Raw genomic sequence first — 25,176 nt, forward strand, 5'->3', positions numbered from 1 at the left:
ACATGCCTGAATTTGGGCTCTTCTTGAATTAATACTGTGGGCCTGTATCTGGTGGTGATGTTTGTTTTCTCCCTACTTCTATTCTTTTGTATCTCTTCCTGTCTAAAAATGTTTTCTCTCTCTCTCTGGAGTGTGTTGTTCTGGTTTGCTCCTAGGCAGCCCTCCTTCCTTTCCATTAGCAGACTCGTCCTTATTTTTATTAAAGTAAGATTAATCACATGTGAGCCATAATTTCCCTCTTTTTCTCTCCCCTTCCATTATCAGAACCAAATAGTATTTACCACGTGCTGTGCTACGCATGAGGTCCATTTAAATACATCTCTAAGTTGATGTAATTAGAGATGGATGCACTCCAGTTTTAAAAAATCCTGTGATTAACAAACAATCATAATCTTTCAGTCTTCATTACTGGAGAAGTTGGGTCTCTTTCAGTGTTTGGTTTTTCTGTAGTATGAAATGTCAGAAATAGGCAGTCCTTGGAAAGTTCTTGTGAAGATGTGACCTAACTGGATAACTTGAGGCCCAATATATGGTGAGCCACAAAGAAAACCATTTAGGGTAACGTTAGACTCTGACATGATACGATAAACTGATATTTTTCAGACACTATAAATGTAATGTGAGCATACTCATTTTGTAACAATAAAGAGTTCTTTCTTCTTCCTTGAAAGGAAATTATTAGGGGATGACGAAGGCCTAATTTAACTTTTTTTAATATCCACTGAGGCTAGCATGAGGGGAAGTGGCCGTGTTATTTCTGCATCAGCAAGGTAAAACACAGATATTTAAGAAAGAACTCCTTGGAATTGTCACTAGGTACAACTGAGGTTTCTTTTGCCATGACAAGCCCTATTTAAATCAGGAAAGGAAGGTGGTGCTGTGGGGCCTCTTTTTCTAGAGGCTAGGAATTCAATCAGATAACTTCTGAAGGTCACCGCAGCTCCCACGGTTCATGGTAATGTGGTGGACTGGTGAGATTTTCTTTCAAGGCTATCTGAACCCTTAATGTTTTTGAGATCAGGAAGATCCCTTTTAACTGGATGGCTTTATTCTCTCTTGGTTTTTTTCATTCCCTTCAACTTCACTGGGTTTTTCAAAACATATTTCAAACATTTGATTGTAGAATTCTGGTACCTCCCACACTCCCATCTCTGTCTCGTGTGTGTTTTCCAAATGTTGTCTGAAAGAGTATGTAGAATTCTCCGTTTCTTCCAGAAGAGCTTATAGGATTTGTGCCTCTCAGCATGGTAAATAGGAGGGTTTCTGTGGACGCGCTAAGAATTAAAAACCATGGTTACTGCTTGCTGTTGTTGGAAGTATGGGGAACTATGTCCTAGTCTACAGAAGTCACTCTGGGCATTTGCCTTTTAACTTAACTAGATGTGGACTGTGCAGGGCTAGAGAAGGTGGTTCCTTGTTTTCTAGATCTCATTTGTTTAGGCTTCATTCATTTGGTTGTTTATTTTACCCATTCCTTTATGCAAGGATATTAAGTATTTACTGTGTGATGTAAGCACTGTTACGGACTAGAGTCACCAAGATATATAAGACTGTCTGCAAAAAACTTCACGTATAGGGAAACAGACAGATGCATCCGTGGTTATCATACCTATGGGTAGTACATGCTTTAAGGTGGCCGTGTGTAAAGTGCTGTGGGATCACAGAAGAAAGTCACTTGGGACTGATTTTGGTGAGTGGGGATGAGGATTGGAGAATTAAGGAAGGCTTCTTGGAAAGGATAGGTCCTGAAGACTATAGAATGCAGCAGGGTGTACAAGCACAAGGAACAGCAGAAGCATAAGGACACAGATTATATGGCATGTTTGGGCAATTTAGAGTGTTGCAAGGTACCTGGGGGCTGGGACTTAAAAGATAGGCTGGATCAGAGTTTGGTGGAAATGGATGGGCTTTATCCTTCAGGCAATGTGGACTCATTGACAAGTTTTAAGCTCAGAATACTCTAAGATCTACTTTATTATGTGGTATGTGACTCTTAAGAAGAAATGTATATATATATTTGGCTACTGTTAACCGTCAGGCACCGTCTATGCACTTCACATATGTTATTGTATTTTTTAAGTCTCAACCATTTTATGAGGTGTGAGCATTATTGTTCCTGTTGTACTAAGGAGGACTTCGAGGTCAAAGAACTTGGCCAGGTCAGTTAGGGGGTGGTGAGGCTGGAATTTGAGCCTGAGTTTGCCTGTCTTCCTTGAATTTTTCTGCACTATCCTTTCCGGGCTTTTCTGGTGAGCTCATAATGAGCATTTAGTAACAATTTATGAGTTGTTACTTTTCTATCAGGCCATATGTACTATTAACCAAGCATTGCAAAAAGACAGGGATAGGAATGGCCGTGGGAAAAGGGGAGAGGGGAGAGAATAGAGATTGCGGTCCCAGAGCTTTGGGGTGGCCCTGCCTGTCTTCCAACAGTGAGATGCCTTTCCATTCTGAAGACGCAGCAGAGCCCTCCCCGTCAGACTGGCCGGCCCGCCGTTCCGGTTTGCCCCTAGTGTGCAGTAGGTCTGCCTGGGGTGTATGTCTACTTGAATAGTTTGGTTGGCCAGCCAGAGCCTTAGGACTCCAAAGCAGGGATGACTCATCAGTCACTATTGCCACTGACAGGCCACCATTTCACCTGGGGAGTTGGTAGGAGGCCATGACAGCCTTCTCAGGAACTCCTACGATTACATCCTCCCCAAGGTCTTACCCAACAGTGAAACTAACTCTTCCGCTCTAGCAAGATCTGGACTCAGAACTAGCAAAACCTAGGATGGAAAACTGGCAAGAGGCGAGAAGTGTTCTCAAGTATCCCACTCTTCTTCACCCTCCTCTTCCTACCTGCAGTGGAATCTCTCTTTGGGTTTGCTGGTTGCTGGACGGACATGTGCTGTCTTTGTGGGTGCTGCTGGCTGTGTGGCGTGAGCTGAGATCACATCACGCCAGAGCCTGTCACAAAGCAAGGTTCTGTCTGGCCGAGCTGGTTCCTGGCTCTGCGGCTGGCGCATAGACATGGTCATTCTGCTACGGGAGAGGCTCTGAAACAAATGCTTTCCTTGGGCCCAGGAACTGTCATTCAATGGGATGAAAGTGCCTTTTTGTGGGCTGTTTCTATTAGGGTCGGGTGGGGGTGGGGTGTGGCTCAGCGTGGCGCTCTCCCATCCTGCTTTCCTTGACGGGCGCTCCGGCCTCCTCCATGCCAGCGCTCCAACCCAAATGCACTGTGTGTGCTCACTTCCCCTCCTGCCTCTCCTCCCCCCTGAGAATCAAACATAGACGTGGTTAAGCACACCGACCCCCACAACCTGGAGTTTGGAAGAAAATCGAGAACGCTGGGTTCGAAGAGCTTTTTCTTTTCTTTTTAAAATTACCATTTAATTCACACTTGAGTTGATAGAGGGCATCGGCTCTGTTCAACCTTGAACACTAGAGATAGGTTCTCCAACAATGAATTAATTGTAACATGATTGTAAATAGTACTTTAAAGACCAAGCAGAGTTTGTTCTGATGGGGTTTTTTGTGCTCTCTTTTCCTTAAAAAAAAAAAAGTAATTGCACCCCGTGTTGAAATAGCAGCAAAAGTCAAGGATTCTCCAAGTAGAGTCTCACGTGTTCCTTAGCCCCCTGCTCCAAAACAAGTGGTGCTCTCCATGAGCTCTTGTTTCCCTGGGTGTGTCCCAGGCCTTACCCTGCAGGAGTTTGGGGAGCAGCAGCTAACTAGGGAGTTAGTACGATGGTGCATTCTGCTTAGGGAGGTTGGATTCGGAGGTGTGGACCCTGTCCGGGGGAGCCTGATTCAGGTGCCCCGGCCCCACCGCTTCGTGGCAGAGGAGGAAGCATATGCCGGGTTTTCTCTTGTCTGTGGGGCTCTGGCTGTGAGCTGAGTTTTCTTTAGGGTGCGGCGCATTGCTCAGAGTCACCCCAGCGTGCATGTGCACTTGCAGGGTCGCCAGTGGCCTCTTAGGAGCGGCAGAGGGAGCTGGACCCTTGGCCTCGGCCTCCGTACCCCTGATCTAATAATGCCTGGGCTGGTAGGTCCCAGAGTGCCTCCTACAAAGGGGCTGAAGGTAAGGAAGCCCGTTCAGTTTACGGGGAGATGTGTGATTTCTAATGAACAGAAGCTTTAGTGCGGTGACTGTGGCTGGCATTCCTGGAGTTGTTTATGCCACGAATGTAGAATTTTATAAGTACAACTGCAGGGTGGGAACCTCTTTCCTTGTGTCCCTCAAAGTGCATTGCATTCATGGTCGTTTAGAGGCTCTCCATTCTGAATCTGTTCTCTGAGCAAGTTGGCGTTTCTGTGAAAACTGAAGCTTGAACCTCCAACCCTGACACTGTGGTCTTCAAGTTTTTGCTTCTCCTGTTCCCAAGAAACCATTACCAGAAGTTTGATGTGTGTGAACCTTCTCTCCCTCCCTCCTCTCTCTCGATATAGCTTGACACAAACTCTCAAGGGCTGTTAGGATTAAAAAAAAAAAAAAATTCTGCTGCTTAATTTCTCTCTTTTTTTTTAACTTCCTGAAGGAAAATCCCACTTTCTTTTCTGACCCCAGTTCACACTCCAGTAACCTCAGGTCAATAAAATGTATATTGAAAAAATTTAGAAAAGCTAACAAAAGAACAAAAATTACCCGGCATAATGAAATTCAGAGAGGCCAAAACCACAAACCAACCAGCCTAAACATTTGATGAGTGAAGAGGCCAGTGGCCCCGAAGAGGACGCCTCAGTAAGGGGTTCCTCTTGTTGGCCCCACTGTCCTTTCAGGAATGAGACTTCTCCCCTTAGTAGGGATGTTGGGTCAAGGATATTAATCATGTACTGTTTCCCTTTTGGTGATATTGATGCAGATGAAGGAGGATTGAGGGAAACGAGTGCTAAATATATTTTAATCACCTCTGCTGCGTGGAAGGAATCCCCACAGATAATCTTCAGTGCAAAGCAGCCTGTCTGCACGCCTCCCCCGTCCCTGTGTGAAATGGAAGCCGGCCTGCCGTGTGCGGGGCTTTGCACAGTGTGCTCATTGTGTAATTAAAAGAAATTCCTGATGCTGATGGGCCTGGGCCGTCCTGCTAGCACAGTCACCAAAAAACCAAAGGCCTTAACTTTGAGTGAGGGCCCCGGTAGTTTCCGGGCTGATTGGATTGTCCCCGTGTGGCTGGGTTTACAGAGTGGGGCCCTGTCCTTCTCCCCCAGTTCTGGACTCACTCTGTTCTGAAGGGGCTCCAGATGGCCTTCCCGAGAAACATCCCCAAGGAGCTCACCTGCACTGGCGTTTCAACTGACCCAAATCAGATCTTTCGGAAAGAAATTCTATTCCAGACCTCACTCCAGAGACTCAGGCCACTGATAATGTTTTTCTTCCTCCTCTCAGGAGATCAATTTAGAGAAGAAAATTCAAGTATCTTTCTGCTAAAAAGGAAGTGTACTGCTCGATATCTGTCTTAATGTTGATGTTACTGGGAGAGAGGATGTCTGCCTCTTTCTTTCTTTCTTTCTTTTTTTTTTTTTTTGCCTCTTTCTTCATTAATATATTCTGTAGGAATGTGAGTACATTTCTTATTTGTGGAACAGTTTTTGCTTTTATCTCACAATTCTATTTAAAATGTAAATGGAGTTGAAATACATCATTTGTGTGAAAAATGAGATGGGCCATTTGGAAAATGTAATTTTAAAATATGGGACAAACACTAGCATACGATCAAAGTAATGAGTTAATTTTAATTTCTTTTTCTTGCTTGCAGATGTCCTTGAAGGTTATAATGGGACGATTTTTGCATACGGACAGACCTCATCAGGAAAAACGCACACCATGGAGGTAAGATTGCAGCGTGCCGTGAGGCATTCTCTTGGGTCGCTCAGCAGCACTGTGTGACCAGCCACATTCAGGCGCATGCAGCCCCTTGACTGCGCGTGAGAGAGGTGGTTAAGGGACTGGTCATGTTTGACCAACTTATTTTGTATTTGTGGAGTTTCAAAATAATGGTAATAAAATCTCAGGGGTTCAGAACTTTTAAAAAATCCTTTGTTGGTAGCTCTCTCAAAATGGTAATAGTACATTCTATTAAAAAAGACTCATCAGTAAGCTAAACGGTGGTGTGAGTATCCTTATGGATTGCGACCCTAATCTCAACTGAGAAAGTCTGTTGTGAGAATCATTTATGCTAAGGAAGGCCACTCTGGGGAGGTGAGTTTCCTCAGAGGAAATTAAAAAACTGTAGGACAGAGATGTAAAGAAGTTGGCTTGTGGACCAAATTCAGCCCAGAGACATATTTTTGTTTGGTCTGCACCATGTGTTTTTAAAAATTTTTAATTTATTATTATTATATGTATTTTTTAATTGCAGGCAGTGCTTAAAATTTCACACAATTCTGAGTTTCCAAATTTGGTTGAGAATTCTGAAGATCCTACAACTGGGCGAAATTTCACCATAATATAAAGTGTAGGCTTCACTAGCGCAGAGATCGTCATTGTCTTGTTCACCTGTTCATTCACATTTCTGAAGGAAAATCCCACTTTCTTTTCTGACCCCAGTTCACACTCCAGTAACCTCAGATCAATAAAATGTATATCGAGAAAATTTTTATTTCTAGTGCATGGAACAGCGGCTGTCATCCAGGAGGGATTTGATAAAATATTTGTTAAATTGATAGCCTCGGGATGACCGTGGCCAACCCTTGTGTGTGGGCTGGGCCGTCCAGTCCATCCCAGCCCCCTGCATGCACACTGTGAGCATGGACTGACGCGAAGCATCCTCTGTCATTAACGTACACACCTGACCTCTGTGGGCGTGTGAAGGTGTGAGCCCAGCTCAAAGCCTGTGGCTGTGGAGCCCTGTGGCTCCAGGCTGTCTTCCAGACAAGGCACATCTGCAGATAAAATTGGCCCCCTTTACCTCTTCTTTCCCTGCTTTTGTCCTCCTGTAAGCCCTTCAGGGCCGGATATTCTTCTAAAGGCTGGGCCCCCCTGACAGGTGAGAAGAGTGGTTATGGTGGTTACAAGACACTGCGCAGAGCAAGTTTGGGGAATTCAGCTTACAAGCAGCAGGGTAAGATGAATCCTTGATCCTTCAAGCTTAGGATTTTCATTTACGGTACCCTCTTGGGAATGTTACTGAGAGACGTCTGCTGCAGAATCGGTTTAGCTTTATGAATCATTCCTATTGAAGAGGAGATTTCAAAGGCACTAGGCTAAAACTCTTGGGGCTCTGATGTTCTGCTCACACCGATTTCAAGTGTGCGTGTGACTCTGGGGGAATCTCATTTCTGTTGTGTTGAGTCACTTTCCCATTTTGCAGGGGACAGTGGCTCCGAGATCACACATATTAAAGGAAGCACGAGGTTTATTTGCCACTGCTTCTGGACGGAGCAGGACTGTTCCCTGACACCTGAGCCTTGGCCACGCTCTTCTCTGCATCTCCCATTCTCATGCAGTACACCTTGGAGATGCAGGCGCGGCCCTTTGCCTTCCTCTCTTACTGGGCCCCAGACCCTTAACCTTCCAGGCACTAGCAAAGTTGCAGTTCTGTATTTCCTAAGTACTAGCAACTCCAGTAGCCATGACAGAAGCTCCTTCATAGGCCATAAGGTGTAAGAGAGAGAGGGGACATCTCATGAGGGTGTCCATCAGTCTCTAGGTTTTGGGAACATTACCAAACAATATACAAAATAACAACAAAAAATGCAGTATTTAGAATCCCCCAAATCATAAGGACTGTTTACAAGAGTGACCTTTTTAGCTTCGGGATTAATTTGTCTTTGGGAAATACAACATATTTGCTCAATGTCAGAAATTAAAATTCTAAACCATCAAAGGAGAGACCTGTCCCCAGAGTAAAATCTTAGTTTGTGTTGTGTGTTGGGGGGGGGGCGCGAATCAGTGGGTGTAAGGAGATGGCAAAGACGTATGCCAGCTTTTTAAAATGAAAATCGGAAATGTTTTGTTACACGAGGGTGTCCGGAGCCCTGGACGTCTGACAGCATGAGCCTTACAAGGCCTGCAGCGCCGCTCAGCCGGAGAGGTTCGGGGGCACTTAAAGGGAACTGGCTTCTAATGCCGGTTACTCCCACAGTTGCCTAAATTCTGTAGCTTTTCCGTCCACGTCAGTTTTAAAAGGTTGATTGCAAGGGGTGCTTTTCTTTATCGTGACTTCTGAAGATCATGAGTTATGCCCATAGGAGGAAGGGACGGGGTGGAGGGGAGCCCTGTCCTAGCCCCCCTCCCCAACACACACACTTAGTCTGGTTCTTTCTGTCCAGTGGGTATAGATTGGAGAGAAGGTAGGAGATATTTTAGAGGAAAACAGAAAAGGAGGAGCCCCGAGCTGAAGTCGTAGAGACTGTGGGAGACTGAGAAATCCAGGACCCTGGAATGCAATTAAATTTAAAAAAAAACAAACAAAAAATCTGAAAGGATTTTATGTATTCGGAATTATACATTGTGATCTTTCCAAGGCTTTTTTGGAAGGGGATGTTAACTCCCTGAATGGACAGAGCTGTCACATTTTAAAGCTGTTTTTCATTTTAATCCCCTCATTTTTGGCCTGACATCCAGTGGTGATTCCATTACCTTCTATTGAGGAGAACAAACAGATAAGCCTACGTGAAATTGGAAAGATTAGCTTCTGAAGATGGAGCATTTAAGGCGGATTTTCAGTAAAAATATGAAACACTTGACAGTGTTGATGCCAAGGTTGGTAGGACACCGTCGTGCACTGGGCCCAGGGCATCTGCGGCCAAGTGTTCCCAGGGCTGGGTTGAAGGACGGCTGCTGGGGTTGCTGACTATACGGGGAAGAGAGGGCTGGACCTTTGTTCGGCCTGTGGTGCTGGGAAGGGCTTCTCTGGGCCCCGTGCCTGGCTTTGTGGCCCTCTTTGGCACAGATTTAGATGGATGGAGACACGCTGTTTTTCCTTCTGCCCAGAGGGACACCTGGAGCCCATGGAATGGTGCAGGCCACCCCACTGCTGAGCCAAGCCTGCCGAGGGATTTTTAATGAGCCTGTCCGAGGGCATTGGTGCTCGTGTGAGCTGACAGGCTGCCTGCTTTCCCATCTTAAGTGTTTCAGGAAACTGTCCTGCTTGGGAGGTTGAGGAGGCACCTGGGGCTGGAACAAAGGGAGTCTTGTTCTGTGGTTGATGGCCTGCGTCTGGTTTCTTCTTTCACACGTGCCCTGAGAAGGCCACATTCAGAAGTGGGAGAAGTTTTTGAAGAGGATTATGTAGGATACAAGTATAAAAATGTTCTTTTTTTTTCTGAGAGTTAAAAAAAGGTGATGAAGTGGGACATTCCTTTGCTACTGAAGTCCATCCCGATCCTTCAGCCAACTGAACTTGTCCTGACTCTCTAGAAGGGCATTATTCTTCCTCAGTTCCCATACCTTTGCTACATTACTGTCCTCTCAGCTTCCCTGCTGCATCCCCTTTGCCCATCCTCATCTTCCTCCTCTCTCAAGATTTGGTGTCCCTCAAGGAAGCCATCCCATATCACCCCAGCTGGAAAGCACTCTTCTGTTCTCTGAATTTTTACAGCTCTCTGCTTTTTTACCACCTTTTATTGCCTGAGGTGACTACTGCGTACGTGTAGATGTGTATTTTATTTGCAAAAACGAGTGAAGACCTTAATGGAACACCTATCTCATACATACACATCACACACATCAACACCCCCTCAACACCACTCACACCCACATCATACATCACACACATCCACACCATGTACCACGTATACCCCCTCACATGTGCACGCTCACACACACACATACACAGATTGTCTTGGCAGGCTGAACATAAAGGCTCAGTTCTCACCACTCTTGGGCTTATGAGCCAGGTCAAGCATCCCAGCCCCGAAACCTGTGGTAGATTTGAGTATTACTTCTATGACCATAGGAATGGGAGGTATCGTTGTGCCTTCTCCAAATAAACGTGTGCTTCCCTCTCATGTGATTTTTGGGTGTGGGCTTCAGGGAAACGACACAGGGAGTATCCCAGACTCATCTCTGGTTCTGCCTTGGTTCTTATCCTGACAAAGGCAAACAAAGGGATGTCAATATTTGTATAAGCTAGGAATCGATTGGAAGATAAATCTTTTGGAAGGGAAAGAATCTAGGGAAACAGATTTGAGTCATTTATAAATGATTTTTGGATTATCTCTCATCCTTCTTTGTCTGTGGACCACTGAGTAGAAGCTAAAGGATTATGATGGATTATTGAAGGGTTCTGGGGGGAGCGTGGGGGGCACTCCTCAGACTCTGAGGTGGATTTGCCCAGTGGCATCACAGCATTTGACTGGACAGAGATCTGTGTTTTCACTGTTCATGTCATTTCTGTCAGCAATTTGCACAGTCCTGAGCCTGTGGGGCCCAATATTTGATGTTTATGATGGCCTGTGAGAAGTAAGCTTACCAACATTTGAGAGATTCTGAGTCTCAGTCATTTAGGGCTGTTTTCCTAAGATATATAGTCATGGCCTGGGATAGAAATGTATTTTCAGACTCTTCAGGTCAAATAAACCATTACGATTGCTTAATGAGAACCTGATAGGAGCTCAATAATATAATGCTAACATTTATTGTTCCTAAGCACCTTATTTATACTGCTTAATTTAACTTCTACAGTAATTCTATGCAGGGGACCCTGTACTAAGTGTCGTAAGCAGTGGGGAGAAATACATATGCACTGGCCATCTTGCCCTCGGGGACTGTTCGGTCAAAAAGCCATATAAACACATCACATGATTTAGGATTCTTCGCACATGAGGGCATTCCAGGGGAATACCCATTTTCCCAGGTAAAAGAGCTTTGCCAGAGGCCAGATGTATCTAAATTCAGCTTTTCCCTTGCTTTCAAAAGAATGGAAGGTTAGGGATCAGGTGTGCAAAGGAGGATTCATAACGTAAAGTGCTTTGTGGCCTGGAGTTAGTGCCCGAGTCCGCGTGACTTCTTGGCTTTCGGTAACTCAAATGTTGGCTTGAAAGTCAGCATGTCAGAGAGGCACTATGTGGTGAACCCACCCCCAAAGAATACAGAAGATCTGATTGAGGAAAACAAAGCGGATCTTCCAGGTGTCGGGCAGATTTAGAACAAGGATATGAGTCACAGGGTTGGTAAAGTTGCTGAGTGAAGAGTAGATGTGTTTTGTACTTTTCTTCCAGTTCCATTTTTCCTAGAGTTTTGTAACTTTCTGAAGGTCTCAAAAACGCTGGGAATTCTGTTGCCAATCATTACTTTAGACCTGCAGACTTTGTGTTTGTGCACTGATGCGTAGTTTCACATGGAACAGGACGGAACGTGGAGCATGGTTGTAAGGAAGGCTCTCTGGGAGTCCTTGCTGAAGCTGCTGTTTAAATACTTCTAGAACTCTTGTTTAGGAATTGCTTTCAGATACTATGGCATATCTTTTTGAAAGTCTTTAGAAGCAGCAAATCTGGATCTTTAAAAATGGATGTAGTAAAATAGTTCAAATCACAGAAAAATTCATCTATCCCTTCACCCCTTAGATAAAATATCTCTCAAACCTCTTTAGGGTTGGAGGAGGTTGCTGGCTGCATGCAGAAGGGAGGGCTGGAGCTCTCTGGTAGAAAAAAAGGGAGATAAAAGAATAAGAGAATATCTTACCAGTGAATTTAAGTATTAGAAATAGCAAAAAATTAAAGAAACAGCTAAAATTTTTTTGTAACATTTTAGGCTGGGAATTATAGATTTTTAAGAAATTGATAAAATGGCTTTTCTTGATTGGTTTGTGAAGTGATACTGAAGGTATTTCTAGAATAAGATTATTAAAATTTTTGAGCAATGATGACATTAATGAAACTATCAGCTCTCAAGCTGGTTTTATTAAAGCAGATTAATTTGGACTTATACATTCTGATCAGTTTGTCAGAATTTCAAAACAAAGACCCATTTAGTGTGTGATAGTCACCATATAATCCCAGTCCTCCTGTCTTCCTTCCCCCCTCCTTTCTACCCACACTCTCACCCACATACACCGATTTGCTGCCCTGAGTAGCAGCAGAAGCAAATATTTCCAAGCCCCAGAGCCTGACAGAACAAGCTCTCTCCTGCTGGGTAAAAAGCAACACGTTGAGTTATTTCCATGAACTTTTGGGCTGTTGGCACATCAGGTGGACCTCCAAGGATCTGACGGTGTGTGTGGGGGGGGCGGGGCGGTGCTCCCTCTTCCACAGAGTTCTGTTATGAAAACCAGCGTGGTTCCTTCTCCCTTCCACATGTTTCCTGGCACTCTTTAGCTGCCTGTGCTTGTGTTTTTCCCTCACTAGGGGAAGCTACATGACCCTCAACTCATGGGGATCATCCCAAGGATTGCACATGACATCTTTGACCACATCTATTCCATGGATGAAAACCTGGAGTTTCACATCAAGGTAAGTGCTATTGATTAAGTCTAAAGAGAGAAAACTGCGCCCCAAATCATGTTTTAGTTTTCCTCTTTTTATGTATACATAAAAGATTATTTTGATCTATTTTAAATGAAATGCTGTGGTAAGCAAAGCAGGCGAATACTAAGGAAATATCGAGATAAAATAAAAGCCTTCTTTAGGATGGAATCATCTTGATGGCTATCTGAATTCTACCCTTTACCCAGTGGATTTCTATAGATATGACTGGAATGTGTCCATGATTGGGTTAGGACAGCATTTCCCGAAGTGTGTTCCATGGAACACAGTCCCTCATATTATTAATAGGTGGGCTATCAGGGAAAAGGCTTATGAGGCCAGATAAGCTGGGAAAATGTTTAGTTGAACAGTGTTAAATTCATCACAGGTTTAATATGCTATTATGTAATCCAGTTCTACAAAGGGGACATGTAGTAGATTACATTTTCCAGCTTATTTGACTGTATACATATTTTTCCCCTTTTGAGGTATGATGGACTGGTATTTTGAGGGGTACACTGTGACAAGTGTTGGGGAAGGGTGTTATCCTTCCTGGTTTTTGTTTTTAAACCAGAACCTCTGTTCCAACTTAAATTTGAATTGAAAGAGAGATTTTTACTCTCTTAACTATAGCTGTTAATTTATAACATTGGATATTAGGGATACATTCATTGGAACTCCTTTGTTTTCAAGTAACTGAAAGCCACTTATTTAAGCAAATAGAGGAAGTTGTTACAAGATACAAAATCTGTTAGTAGACATGGGGCTAAGGGGTTGTGGAAAAGCAAGAAATCCAGACCCTGCTCTTCCTTTAAACATTTTTTTAAATTAAAAAAAATTGAGATATAATTCATATAATTCACGTACCATAAAATTCATTTTTTAAAAGCGTACAGTTTGATGGTTTTTATTATATTCCCAAAAGAATACAACCATGATCACTATCTAATTCCAGAACATTTTCATCACACCCAAAAGAAACCCCATCCCGGTTAGAGTCCCTGCATTTCTCTCTGCTTGTTTTATATTTTTGGGGGGAAGGTGGGTAGGGGGAGAAGGCACCATGGCAGCTCCCGTTCCATATCCCTTATTCCCAGTTCCTAATTCCCCAGGGAAGGGGCTCATTGGCCTAGCCTACAGTTGGGTTGCCCCCAGCTCTGACAAGCTGTATCCAGGATGCACATGGCTGGCTGGGTCCCCACCACAGCGACTGGGAACGGTGTGAACAGGGGATGGGGAAGAGACAGGGTCAGTTCTAAGAAGAAGACTTGGAGCAGAGCGGATGAGCCAAGAGGCTGACCATCCCTTTTGAGGCAGGGACCTTAGTGCACTAGGCCCATCGTTTTAGAGATGAAGAAACTGAAGTTTCAAGACAGCGCTGGATGGCCAAAGTCACACATCAGGTTATTGGCAGAGCTGAGATTAGACTCTTGATCTGACCAACCCTACATGCAGCACCTTTCCCATTATCTTAAACTTCTGCCCTTGCTTACTTCTGCTATGTACCTTTCCTAAATTATATCAAAACAGGGCAACTGTTTGCCCCATCATAAATTAGATCCAGGAAGTCTTTTTACTTTACAAATCTTTTTCCTCCCTTTGTTGGCTAACACAGGTTTCTCCTTGCCAGGGTTCTTTGTATCTAAGGATACAGAAGCCTGTGGCTTTGATGGGATCAAGATTTAGGAGCTTAGTACATCTTTAAGGCTGTTTGCATTTAAATACCTTAAACTACTGTGGGGTTCTTATGGGATAATCCTGGAGTAAGATGTTAAACCAATTATTGCCCTCAAAATAGGGTCTTGTAGTAGAATCTTATTAAGGTAAAAACAGCCCCAGCGTGGGGTGGGAGGAGGGGGGTGGCGGGAAGAGAAGGAACAGCACCCAAGTCTCCAGGGCTGAATTTACAGTCTTCCTTTTCTGCATTTGTAGTTATGCTCACTTATTTCATATGTCATAATTGCAAGTGGACAGGCCAGCTATTGACTGCTCTGTATTTTGAACTGAGTAGTGACAGGCTTAATCAAGAAAAAGGGGCTTGATTAAAGCAGTATTGAAAATCTGTTCCTTAAAGTGAGCCCCATAGAGGTTTTAAATGTTATTTCTGAACATGCTATTTCTTAATGCAAAGCAACACATATTTATTTTTCTTCCACCTGGTCTCACGAAGTATTTGAAATGACAAAAAAACAAAATCGTCCCCCCATCCCCCAAAAGCAGCCAGTATCTTCTGTGGTAAAAAGAAATTAATAAATCAGAGGGTTTTTTTTTTCTTCTCATATTAAATGTGAACAGGATTTTAATTGCCATATTTGCTAATATGTAATTTATGACTGCTTTTTAGTGTAATTAATTTCTCTGCAATCTCTGGAAATAAGGACACGTGTACATCTCAAAGATAACAGAAGTCTTAATGAAAGCTAGACAATTTTGAGATGCACAGAATGGGTTGGAACCAGGGTTGAGTTGGCTACAGGGAGGCTGAGTTAGAGATGTCCAAGATTAGAGGTCAAATAGACCCTAGGATTCCAGCCACAGGGAGAAGTTTCAGGAGCAGTGAGTCTTTCCAAGGCCAGCTAGGTGTGTCTATGACGCACGAGGCTTGGTGACTGGGGAGTTTGACAGACAATCTGGCAAGCTCAGGTTGTTAGGCAGACAGGCAACTTGGAGGGGATGCCCAGCTACACATTCCAGGGTTCGAAGCCAAGACCCCAGATCTCAGAGAAACTGGGAAGTCAGGAGGCTCCAGGACAAGGTAATGAACGGGACTGAGGGGTGAGGACTAGTGCTGGGTTGGGAAGGCTTCACTGCCCCCAACCAGAGGTCCAAGAGCGAGGATGCAGGGCTGAGGTTTCACCTATAGAGTTACACCCCAGCTTTACAACTGTTCTTTCAACTTTTTTTCTTTCTTAACAACTTGTTTGTTGATTCCTTGTTTAGGTTTCAAAAAAAAAAACAACAAAAAACCCATGAACATGAGAGAAAGAAAGTTGATCTGGGAGGTGGAAGGCAGGTGTAGACAGAGTGCAGAATCCTAGAGAAATTTTTGACGTCATTAAGTCCAATAGTTTCATTTGACAGATGGGAAAACCGAGGCCTATAGTTTTGGTTACATGTGAATTAAACCTCCATGGTCACATGTCTAGTTAAAGTTGTTCTCAGGTGTTCCTAGGGAGTTTAGAAGCCAGTTCCTAGTTCTTGGAGATTCTGACTCAGGAGGTCTGCAGCTGGGCTCACGACTCTGCAGTTTCTACAAAGGTCTGAGTGATGCTGATGCAGGAGGGGCTGGGGCTGGGCTCTGAGGATAATTGATTAGAAGGCTTCCTTTCCCCCTCACAGTCTAGTCTGTCTCTCATTAAATCCCATTTTGTTCCAACCTTTCCTGGCCTCCCCAAAGCTGGCCCCCATCAGCAGCTCTCTCCCCGTTACCCTGGAGCTCTTGTAGCTCCAAGCAAACTGCCCTTATCCCCATCCCCACTTCCTTCATGTGAATGTTTGGACCTGGTCTGGTGAGGGGGGTCAACATCATGCATGAGGAGATGCCAACTGATGTCGACAATTACTCGCCAAGACCGTTTTCTGTTCCAGCCTTGGTCCTACCTAGAAGTTTGCTTGGTGCTCATCGAGGGTGAAGGGTAGAGTCCACTCGTAAGTGGCCGTCTAGTGCACAATGTAAGGAGCACCTGAATCAAGACCACAGGGGCTGTACGGCGTGGGGGGTGGCTCAGCCCAGGCAGGGGTCCGCAGAGCAGGCTGACGTGGCAGGAAGCCGGAGAGTGCAGGAGAGTTGGCTGGGGCTCTGTGCTGCAGGCCTCCGAATCCAGCTTTCTGCCCCCTCTTCTTGCTCTTCTTAGCTGTGCATGACAAAGGCTTTTATGAGTTCTAGTAATGATATTTTTTCAAATACAGCATGGCATTTCTGTTTCAAACTCAATTTGTTTTTAACTAGGTTTCCTATTTTGAGATCTACTTGGACAAAATCAGGGACTTACTCGATGGTGAGTAACCTGAATGCTTTTCCTCTATTTGTTCTTTAACTAAGGTCTAGGGAGGTTGAAGTGATTCACAGCTCTTCTGCTTCAGGAATTAATGAAAGTTTATAGAGATGTTTTATTGCCTTTACACTATCTGCTTATTCTTAGCCAAGGCTTAAACTTGCATATGGCAAAGAGATTAGATTTGCCTATCTTCGGTAACAATTTCTCTTTTTCCTCCAATACAGAATCTTTAACTTTTCTTTTCTCCTCTGCATGTCGTCATTATTTGCAGTATCCAAGACGAACTTGGCTGTTCATGAAGATAAAAACAGAGTCCCATATGTAAAGGTATGAGGAAGACTTGATGTTGCAATTGACTTCTCTCCTGTCACTGTCATCATCATGGTTACCAAATATGCCCAGAATATTTCCTATAGAGTGTATGTAGGTGTTTCATCATGTTCCTTATATTTAATATCTGTCTGGTTAAAAAACAGACATTTGATTTCTTCAGTCGTATCCCTGTGGGAATGTATCACAGATGCCTAATCACATGAAGTAAGAAGTGGAGAAGTGAACAAGTATTTATTAGTCACATGTAGAGAGGCTTTGCTAGTGGAGATAATTGTGTATACTTTGCAGTGAGAGCAAGCCTATCATAGCATTATGCCTAGAACTTCAAAGTGTCTAATTAAAGTTGGTGGCTAGCATGAAAGGCAAAGCAAAATTTCATCCATTTCTTTTTCTGTCACTGGTGTTCCTTATTTTCTGTTTCTACTGCTGTTGAGTATGCACAGGTACTTAAAAATCTAGGAAAAAGCTGGCATTTCTTTTATGGTTTACTTCTAGGTTTCCTGGGGTTTGCTCAGACTTCTCTTTGATGTAGAACTCAAGCCATAAGCCAGGAGGAAGAGCTGTTGGACCAACATGGCAGCCTTTGGAGAAATGGGAGAATGTTTAGCTGTCTTCAAATAGAGTTGCTTTCCAGTTTGTTTGTTTGTTTGTTTACGTTTTTATTTATTTATTTGACAGAGAGAGACACAGTGAGAGAGGGAACACAAGCAGGGGAGTGGGAGAGGGAGAAGTAGGTTTCCCACGGAGCAGGGAGCCCATGCGGGGCTTGATCCCAGGACCCTGAGATTATGACCTGAGCCGAAGGCAGACGCTTAATGACTGAGCCACCCAGGCGCCCCAGCTTTCCAGTTCCTAGTGGTTAACCTGATCTGACTCTTTTCCAGGGGTGTACCGAGCGGTTTGTGTCAAGCCCCGAGGAGGTCATGGATGTGATAGATGAGGGCAAAGCAAACCGACACGTGGCTGTCACAAGTAAGCATGGGGTGGTGTTTCCTCCCCTGTCACTTGGGATACGAATGTCTGCCCACTCACCGGGAGGGGTGGGTAATGAGGTCCCAAGGAAATAATGCCGGGGAAGGCAGTTATGAAGCAGTGGCTCGTAAGCAAGCACACAGGAGTGTGCAGGACGAGAGTGTCTCAGCAGGTCGTTGGAAGCATGCCTTCTGCCATTCAGGGAACTCTCGGGAACACTGGGTGAGGCTCGCTGGGCCCTGGTAGCCCCCTACGTCTGGACACTGGGGAAAACCAATCAACCAAGGAAAGGGGGTTAAAAGTCAGCTTCTAAATATATTTCAACCACATTATTGTTCAGGTTAAAAAAAACGCAAGCCAACAAATTTTATATGCCAGTCATATGTGTGGAAAGAAACCCTGGTAGATTTCTACCCTGTTTAGAAAAGGAAAAGAAAAGCAAGGAGGAGCTCAGGAAGTGGGGCTGGGAGCTTTATTGAAAACCTTCCTATGCCATGTTAATAACAAACACATTCAGGCCAGCTTGTTTACCTGTAGTTCCTTCCTCGGCGTGCGCACACGTCTCCGGGAAGCAGGTCCTATGTTAGAGCAGCAGAGGTTTTGGCCCCCCATCTTTGGGCTGGCTGTCTCATTCTGAGGGGTATGGACAAATCAGAGGGAGTTTGTAGGAGGAGGAGTTGAGAGAACTAGGGATTTCTAGGTTGGAAGAAAGAAAAACTCTGAGGAGAACATAGGGACAGTGTAATATATATATATATTTTTAATTTTATTTATTTATTTGAGACAGAGAGAATGAGAGACAGAGAGCATGAGAGGGAGGAGGGTCAGAGGGAGAAGCAGACTCCCTGCTGAGCAGGGAGCCCGATGCGGGACTCGATACTGGGACTCCAGGATCATGACCTGAGCTGAAGGCAGTCGCTTAGCCACCCAGGCGCCCCTAGTGTAATATATTTCTTAACATGTTCAAGGTGCTGACATTAAGAAAGTCGGTTTGCTTTATATGAACCACATGGGTAGGCCACCTAGGATTGCTGAAGCTACCAGGAGGCAGGTTTTGACCGACCACAAGAACTCTCTGCTCCTGATAGCTGCCCCAAGGAAAGCCTGCTACCTGGAGGGGCAGGGTTCCCTGTAAGGTATACAAGAGATGGAAACATCGGTTGGTTGACTGGTCTAGCCTCTCTAAGTCTCTTCCACCCAGGGCTCTGTGATTCTGTCACCCAGTACCGTAATTCTCTACCTTTTCTCTACCCTGACATCCTATCAGGATATTCACACGTGCGGCAGATTTCATAGGTGAGCCTAGACATGTATACAGCGTAGGTTAAATTCCACGTCTTTCTCTTCTGCTTTTACATATACTTGAAAGAATGTAAGACTGATATTCTTATAGTAATAGCATCTCTCATTTATAAAGACGTTATTTATTTGATTTTTTAAGCTATTGTTAGTCGTGAATTATTCATGGCATACTTGACAATCCATCTTGGCCCCTTGGTTCAGAACTGTAGGTGCAGAACATTAATTATTTTTCTTATCATTCTGGTAAGGTGGTTTTTAAAATTACGCATAACATAGAACTTAGCATTTTAACCATTTTTAAGGGTACAATTCAGTGGCATTAAGTCCATTCATAATGTTGTGCAACCATCACCACTGTCTATTTCCAGAATTTAATCACCCCAAAGTTAAACCCCAGCCCATTGAACAATACCTCCCCATACTTCCCTGGTAACCACTATACTACTTTGTGTTCCAGTGAATTGGACAGCTCTATGTACCTCATAGAAGTGGAGGGATACAAGTCCTCTTGTGACTGGCTTGTTTCACACAGCATAGTGTCTTCATGTTGTAGCGTATGTCAGAATTTCCTTTCTTTTTAAAAATGCTGAGTAGTATTCTGTTGTAGGTATATATTACATTGTTTGTTCATTCATTCACAGATAGACATGTGGATACTTGTGTTGCTCCCGCCTTCTGGCTATTGTGACTAATGCTGCTGTGAACATGGATGTATACATATCTGTTGAAGTTTCTGTTTTCCCTTCTTTTGGGTATATATACAGAAGTGGAATTGCTGGATCATATGTCAACTCTACTTTTAAAGATTTTTTTTTTTTTTAATTTATTTGAGACAGAGAGAACGAGAGAGAGAGAGCACATGAGAGGGGGGAGGGTCAGAGGCAGAAGCAGGCTCCCTGCCGAGCAGGGAGCCCGATGCGGGACTCGATCCCGGGACTCCGGGATCATGACCTGAGCCGAAGGCAGTCGCTTAACCAACTGAGCCACCCAGGCGCCCCTCTACTTTTAATTTTTTTAGGAACTGCCACATTGTTTTCCATTGTTGTCGCACACCATTTTACATTCCCACCAACAAGAGTGTGCGAGAGTTTCGATTTCTCCACATCCTTGCCAATGCTTCTTAGTTTCTATTTTTGTTTTTAACAGCCATACTCTTGGGTGTGAAGTGTTATGTCATTATGGTTTCGATTTGCATTTCACTAATGACTAGTGATGTTTGGCATTTTTTCCTGTGCTTATTGGCCATTTGTAGGTTGTCTGAAGAAATGTCTGTTCAGGTTCTTTGCTCATTTTATAATTGGGTTTTTTTTTTTCTTGTTGATTTATAGGAGTTCTTTGTATATTCTGGATCTCAATTCCTTATCAGATATACGATTTGTGAATATTTTCTCTCATTCTGTGGGTTGCCTTTTCATTCTGTTGATGCTGTCCTTTCATGCATGAAAGTTTTTAATTTTGATAAAGTCCAATATATCTGTTTTTTGCTGTTGTTGCTTGTGGTTTTGGTATTATTTCCAAGAAATCTTTGCCAAATCCAATGTTATGACGTTTTTCCCCTATGTTTTCTTCTAGGTTTTATTGTTTTAGCTTTTACATTTAGGTTTTTGATTGTTTTTGAATTAGTATATGGCCTAGGTAAGAGTCCAACTTCATTGTTTTTGCATGTGGATATACAGTTTTCAATTTGGTAAAGAGACTGTTGTTTTCCCATCAAATGGTCTTGACACTCTTGTTGAAAATTATTTTACCATTTTATGTGAGGGTTTATTTCTGGGCTCTCATTTGTCCTTCTCTATGTTTGCCATTATGCCAATGCCACACTGTCTCATTATTGTGGCTTTGTAGTAAGTTTTGAAATCAGTAAGTGTGAGACCTCCAATGTTGTTCTTTTTCAAGATTGTTTTGGCTATTTGGGGTTCCTTGAGATTCCATATGAATTTTAGGATGGACTTTTCTATTTCTGCAAAAAAACATGACTAGGATCTTGATACTGATTGCATTAAATCTCTAGATCACTTTTGGTAGTATTGCCATTTTCACGATGTGAAGTCTTCTGACCTATAGACACGGAACGTCTTTCAATTTATAGGTGTCTTCTTACATTTTGTAGTTTTTATTCTTTTAAAAATTTTCAGAAGATTTTTTTTTTAAAGTAATCTCTACACGCAACATGGGGCTTGAACTTATAACCCTGAGATCAAGAGTCACATATTCTACTGACTGAGCCAGCTAGGCACCCCTCATTTTGTAGTTTTTAATGTACATGTCTTTTACTTCCTTGGTTAAGTCTATTCCTAAGTATCTTATCCTTTTTGTTGATATTTTATTTTATTTTATTTTATTTTATTTTATTTTATTTATTTTAGAGAGAGAGAGGGAAAGAGTGCATGAGTCGGGGTGGGGGCAGAGAGAGAATCCCAAGCAGGCTCCATGCCCAGTATGGAGACCGAAGCCAGGCTCGATCTTATGACCCTGAGATCATGGCCTGAGCCAAAATCAAGAGTCGGATGTTTAACAGACTGAGCCACCCAGGTGTATCTCTTTTTGTCGATATTTTAAATGGAATTATTTTCGTTTCAGATTGTTTATTGTTAGTATATAGAAATGCAACTGATTTTTACGTTGCTTTTTTATCCTGCAACTTTGCTGAATTCATTTATTAATTCCAACATAATTTTTGTGGAATCTTTAACTTTTTCCCCCATATATTCTGGAAAGATTTTTGGGGGGGCCACCAGAGGAAGCAGCTTTTATTCACAAGTTATCTCCAGAAACCAGAAAGATTATGTACCTACTTTCAGCACCTCCTATCCTTCCTGGAATTCTCGTTGCTCCACCTGGGGAAGGGAGGAGATATAAATTGCCTTTTGGTTTTCCAAAGCCCCAGTCTTTCCCCTCCTTCTGTAGTCTTAGAAATTCAGTAGCAATACTGTTGTTTATTTTTTCAGCAATGCCTGAAGCAGCTACTTAGTAACAGTTATGGGTGAAGAGGTATGAGGGGAAGCAGTTGGATGAGTAAGAGTGATGCACAGAAAACAGGAACATAGCCTATCAAAGGTCCTTCTGTCTTGCCTCAGTGGCTTCATCCTTCATTGGTTGCATTTCTCTTTACACCGGATCACACACCTTTCTGAATAAGATTGGGATTTCCATTACCAGCCATGGAACCAGCCCCAGAGCCATGAGATGAGCTAGTCCAAACTTGGGCACATTCCTGGCCCACAAAGGCTTAAAGTGCTCGGTCAGGCATATTTTGTCACCCCTTATACATCTTTGCTGTTTTTCCATTGAGTTCAGGGGCTGTAATTTCTGGAGCCATAGTAGGATATGTGATAGGAATGTCAAACTTCATGTCAGACTCATAGTTGAGGAGTTTTTCCAAAACACTGAGTCCCTTCCTTGTTGGACTCCAGTTGGAATCAATCATTGTCTGCATTCTTATTGTTTTCCACATACCAGATAAGAGACTGATATTCCTCTTTAAGTCCTGCACCCCAACTCATGATCTTGAGGTCTAGCATTAGTCTTCAGCCATCTTGGACAAGGGTGCCTAGAAAATTGGTTTTAAGAAATGATTGCTAGTGGGGGTTGAAGAAGACTGTCACTAGGATCTCTGCTTGCCTAGTTAACAGAGACCAGGGTCCAAAAGATTTCTACTTCTATTTTTTTTTTAAAGATTTTATTTATTTATTTGACAGAGAAAGAGATAACGAGAGCAGGAACACAAGCAGGGGGAGTGGGAGAGGGAGAAGCAGGCTTCCTGCTGAGTAGGGAGCCCGATGTGGGGCTTGATCCCAGGACCCTGGGATCATGACCTGAGCCGAAGGCAGACGCTTAATGACTGAGCCACTCAGGTGCCCCAAAAAGATTTCTATTTCTAGTACTCGGTACTAATGAAGCATATTTAATCTTTGAGACCTTCAACATGCCTAGTATGGATTATAGAACTCTATTTAAGGAAAAAAAGATGTCTTAAATCTTAAGGTCATAATCCTTCCTTAAGAAAGCTTGTGATATTATGGATAAGGCAAGGCTTACACACATGATGAAGACGGAATACACTGGGTCCTAACCATGATGACCAAGGCTGAGGGACTAAAGGTGAGGGGGGAGGAAGCTGTGAGCTCTTTGTTCTTTTTTTTTAAAGATTGTATATATTAGAGGGAGAGAGCACGAGTGAGAGAGCACAAGCAAGAGGGTGGCAGAGGGAGAAGGAGAAGCAGACTCCCCTTGGAGCAGGGGGCCTGACACGGGGCTGGATCCCAGGATCCTGAGATCATGACCCGAGCCGAAGGCCGACGGTTAACCTACTGAGCCACCCAGGCACTCCAGCTGTGAGCACTGTGAGGCCGAGGGTCCATGGGGACTTCAGGCAAAGCTAGAGAATCTGTTCTCTTGAACCATCCACTAAGATTCTTAATTTCTTTGCCATGTGAAGCTACTTTAAATCTCTCATTGTCTTTTTAAAAGAAACTGTGGTCTTAGATACTTTTTAAAATTGGCTGGACTTTAAAAAATGAAGCTATTAAGCATGATTTGTTGTGCTTTTTAGATGAGAGGCTTGCTACCTAAACTTCTTATTCTTTGCAGAGCAGTAAACTATTTTCCTTTTCAGACATGAATGAACACAGCTCTAGAAGTCACAGTATCTTCCTGATTAATATTAAGCAAGAGAATGTAGAGACCGAAAAAAAGCTCAGTGGGAAGCTTTATCTAGTTGATTTGGCTGGGAGCGAAAAGGTAATTGGTTCCTTATTTGTACTATCTATAATTTTCCCTGTTATTTGCTCCAGTGTGCAATGGTATAATTTTTATACCCTTTCTATTCCCTGGTTTTAAAGAGCTTTTAAAGTTTCTGGTATTGTGCCAAAATGCTGTTAAATTTCACCTTCGTTTCCCTGCTCTCTTTTCTGGTCCTGAAGTTCCCTATTCACATCACAGGAGGTGCTTTGAATGCCAACTCGGATTTATGCTTAATGGGCTCCAGTGATGACATTAGGCAAGTGCTGGTATGCGCTTAGCCTGGCAGAGGTAGTTGTACACATGGGGGAGGGACATGACCTTCTGTGGAAAGGGAAGATCCCCATGTTGCACCAGATTCAAATAGGCCAGAAACGGACTTTGCCACTGGGCCGTGGCAGTCCTGCCCCGGCACGTTTGTTTGCTGATAGAAGATCTGGAACCTGGGGCTGTCCCTGCATTCCCTGCTTCTCTCCGCAGTGGGTGTGGTCTGACAGGGCCTCACGTGGGCAGCCTCCCACTTCCTTCAGGCCACACACCAGGCGGGTAGCCAGGGGTTTGGCCCAAAGCCCTGTTCCTTCTCTCTGGTTTTGTCAGGGCTCTCTTTTGGCATCTGTCCCATGCTCTCCTAGGCACTGGCTGAGGTCATACTCTAGACCAAACAGGCTCCCCATAACCTTCTACCTGCCCCCTCCTAGCCTCACCTCCATAGCACGCTGCCAGAGCTTCCTGCTGCCACACCCTGCCTGGGGGCACTGCTTCCCTCGGGCGACCTCACAGAGCAAGTCCCTGTGCACAATACCATGTGGCCTCTGTCATCGCTGACAGTGCTGACTGTCCCCAGGGGCCAGCCCTGAGGCTCAGCCAGTCTCCTGAGCTGTGCAATTGATCCCCACTTACTGCACCCCACCGCTGAGTTGCTATACGCCACGTTATGGCTGCTAACATCCATGTAAGTAGTGGCTACTTGAAATGTTCTCCTGTACACATCTGTAAAGCCATGAGCAGAGTCATGTGGCTGTTCCTGGAAAATTATCTGGTTGGGAATCTAAAATTTTACTGGTACAAGCTTGTAACTTTAATGAAACAGACATGCACCAGAATAGGAAGACGGAGCAGCATCGTTTAGTTCTAGACTGAACGTTGGCAACCAGGCTGCACTTTGCTGCTGCAACAGCTGTGTGGGTCTGGAGAAAGAGCCCAGTGGCCCCTTTGTTCTTCCCGAGTTTGCTCTCTTTCCCTTCCGAGCACGGAGGGAGTATTTGGGGCCTACAGCTGGAAACAGCTCCATGCTGCCAGTTGAGTGTGGAGGCCTGTCCTCTGCACAGTGTCGGTGGTTATTGCTTATGATATTTGTGGGGCATTTTAAAGTTGTGGTCCTGTACCTTGTTTCTTTCACTCCCATGTGTCTTCCTTTGCCCTAGATGTGCCCACATGAATG

The 25,176-nt window shown here is 43.9% G+C and overlaps 1 protein-coding gene across 3 annotated transcripts in view; it reads left to right on the plus strand.

The window, feature by feature from the left end:
• Positions 1-25,176, plus strand: part of KIF5C (kinesin family member 5C) — a 174,805-nt gene that overhangs the window by 75,165 nt on the left and 74,464 nt on the right. For all 3 annotated transcript variants that reach the window (XM_064586514.1, XM_045868902.3, XM_064586513.1), the window contains exons 3-8: positions 5,742-5,815; positions 12,274-12,378; positions 16,340-16,388; positions 16,660-16,715; positions 17,606-17,693; positions 23,611-23,735. In XM_064586514.1, the coding sequence (XP_064442584.1) occupies positions 5,742-5,815; positions 12,274-12,378; positions 16,340-16,388; positions 16,660-16,715; positions 17,606-17,693; positions 23,611-23,735 (497 nt within the window). The remainder of the gene's footprint in view (positions 1-5,741; positions 5,816-12,273; positions 12,379-16,339; positions 16,389-16,659; positions 16,716-17,605; positions 17,694-23,610; positions 23,736-25,176) is intronic.

This window comes from Mirounga angustirostris, unplaced genomic scaffold, assembly GCF_029215605.1.
Source record: "Mirounga angustirostris isolate CCGP_5_RB_7025 unplaced genomic scaffold, mMirAng1.0.hap1 SCAF_3, whole genome shotgun sequence".
NCBI lineage: Eukaryota > Metazoa > Chordata > Mammalia > Carnivora > Phocidae > Mirounga > Mirounga angustirostris.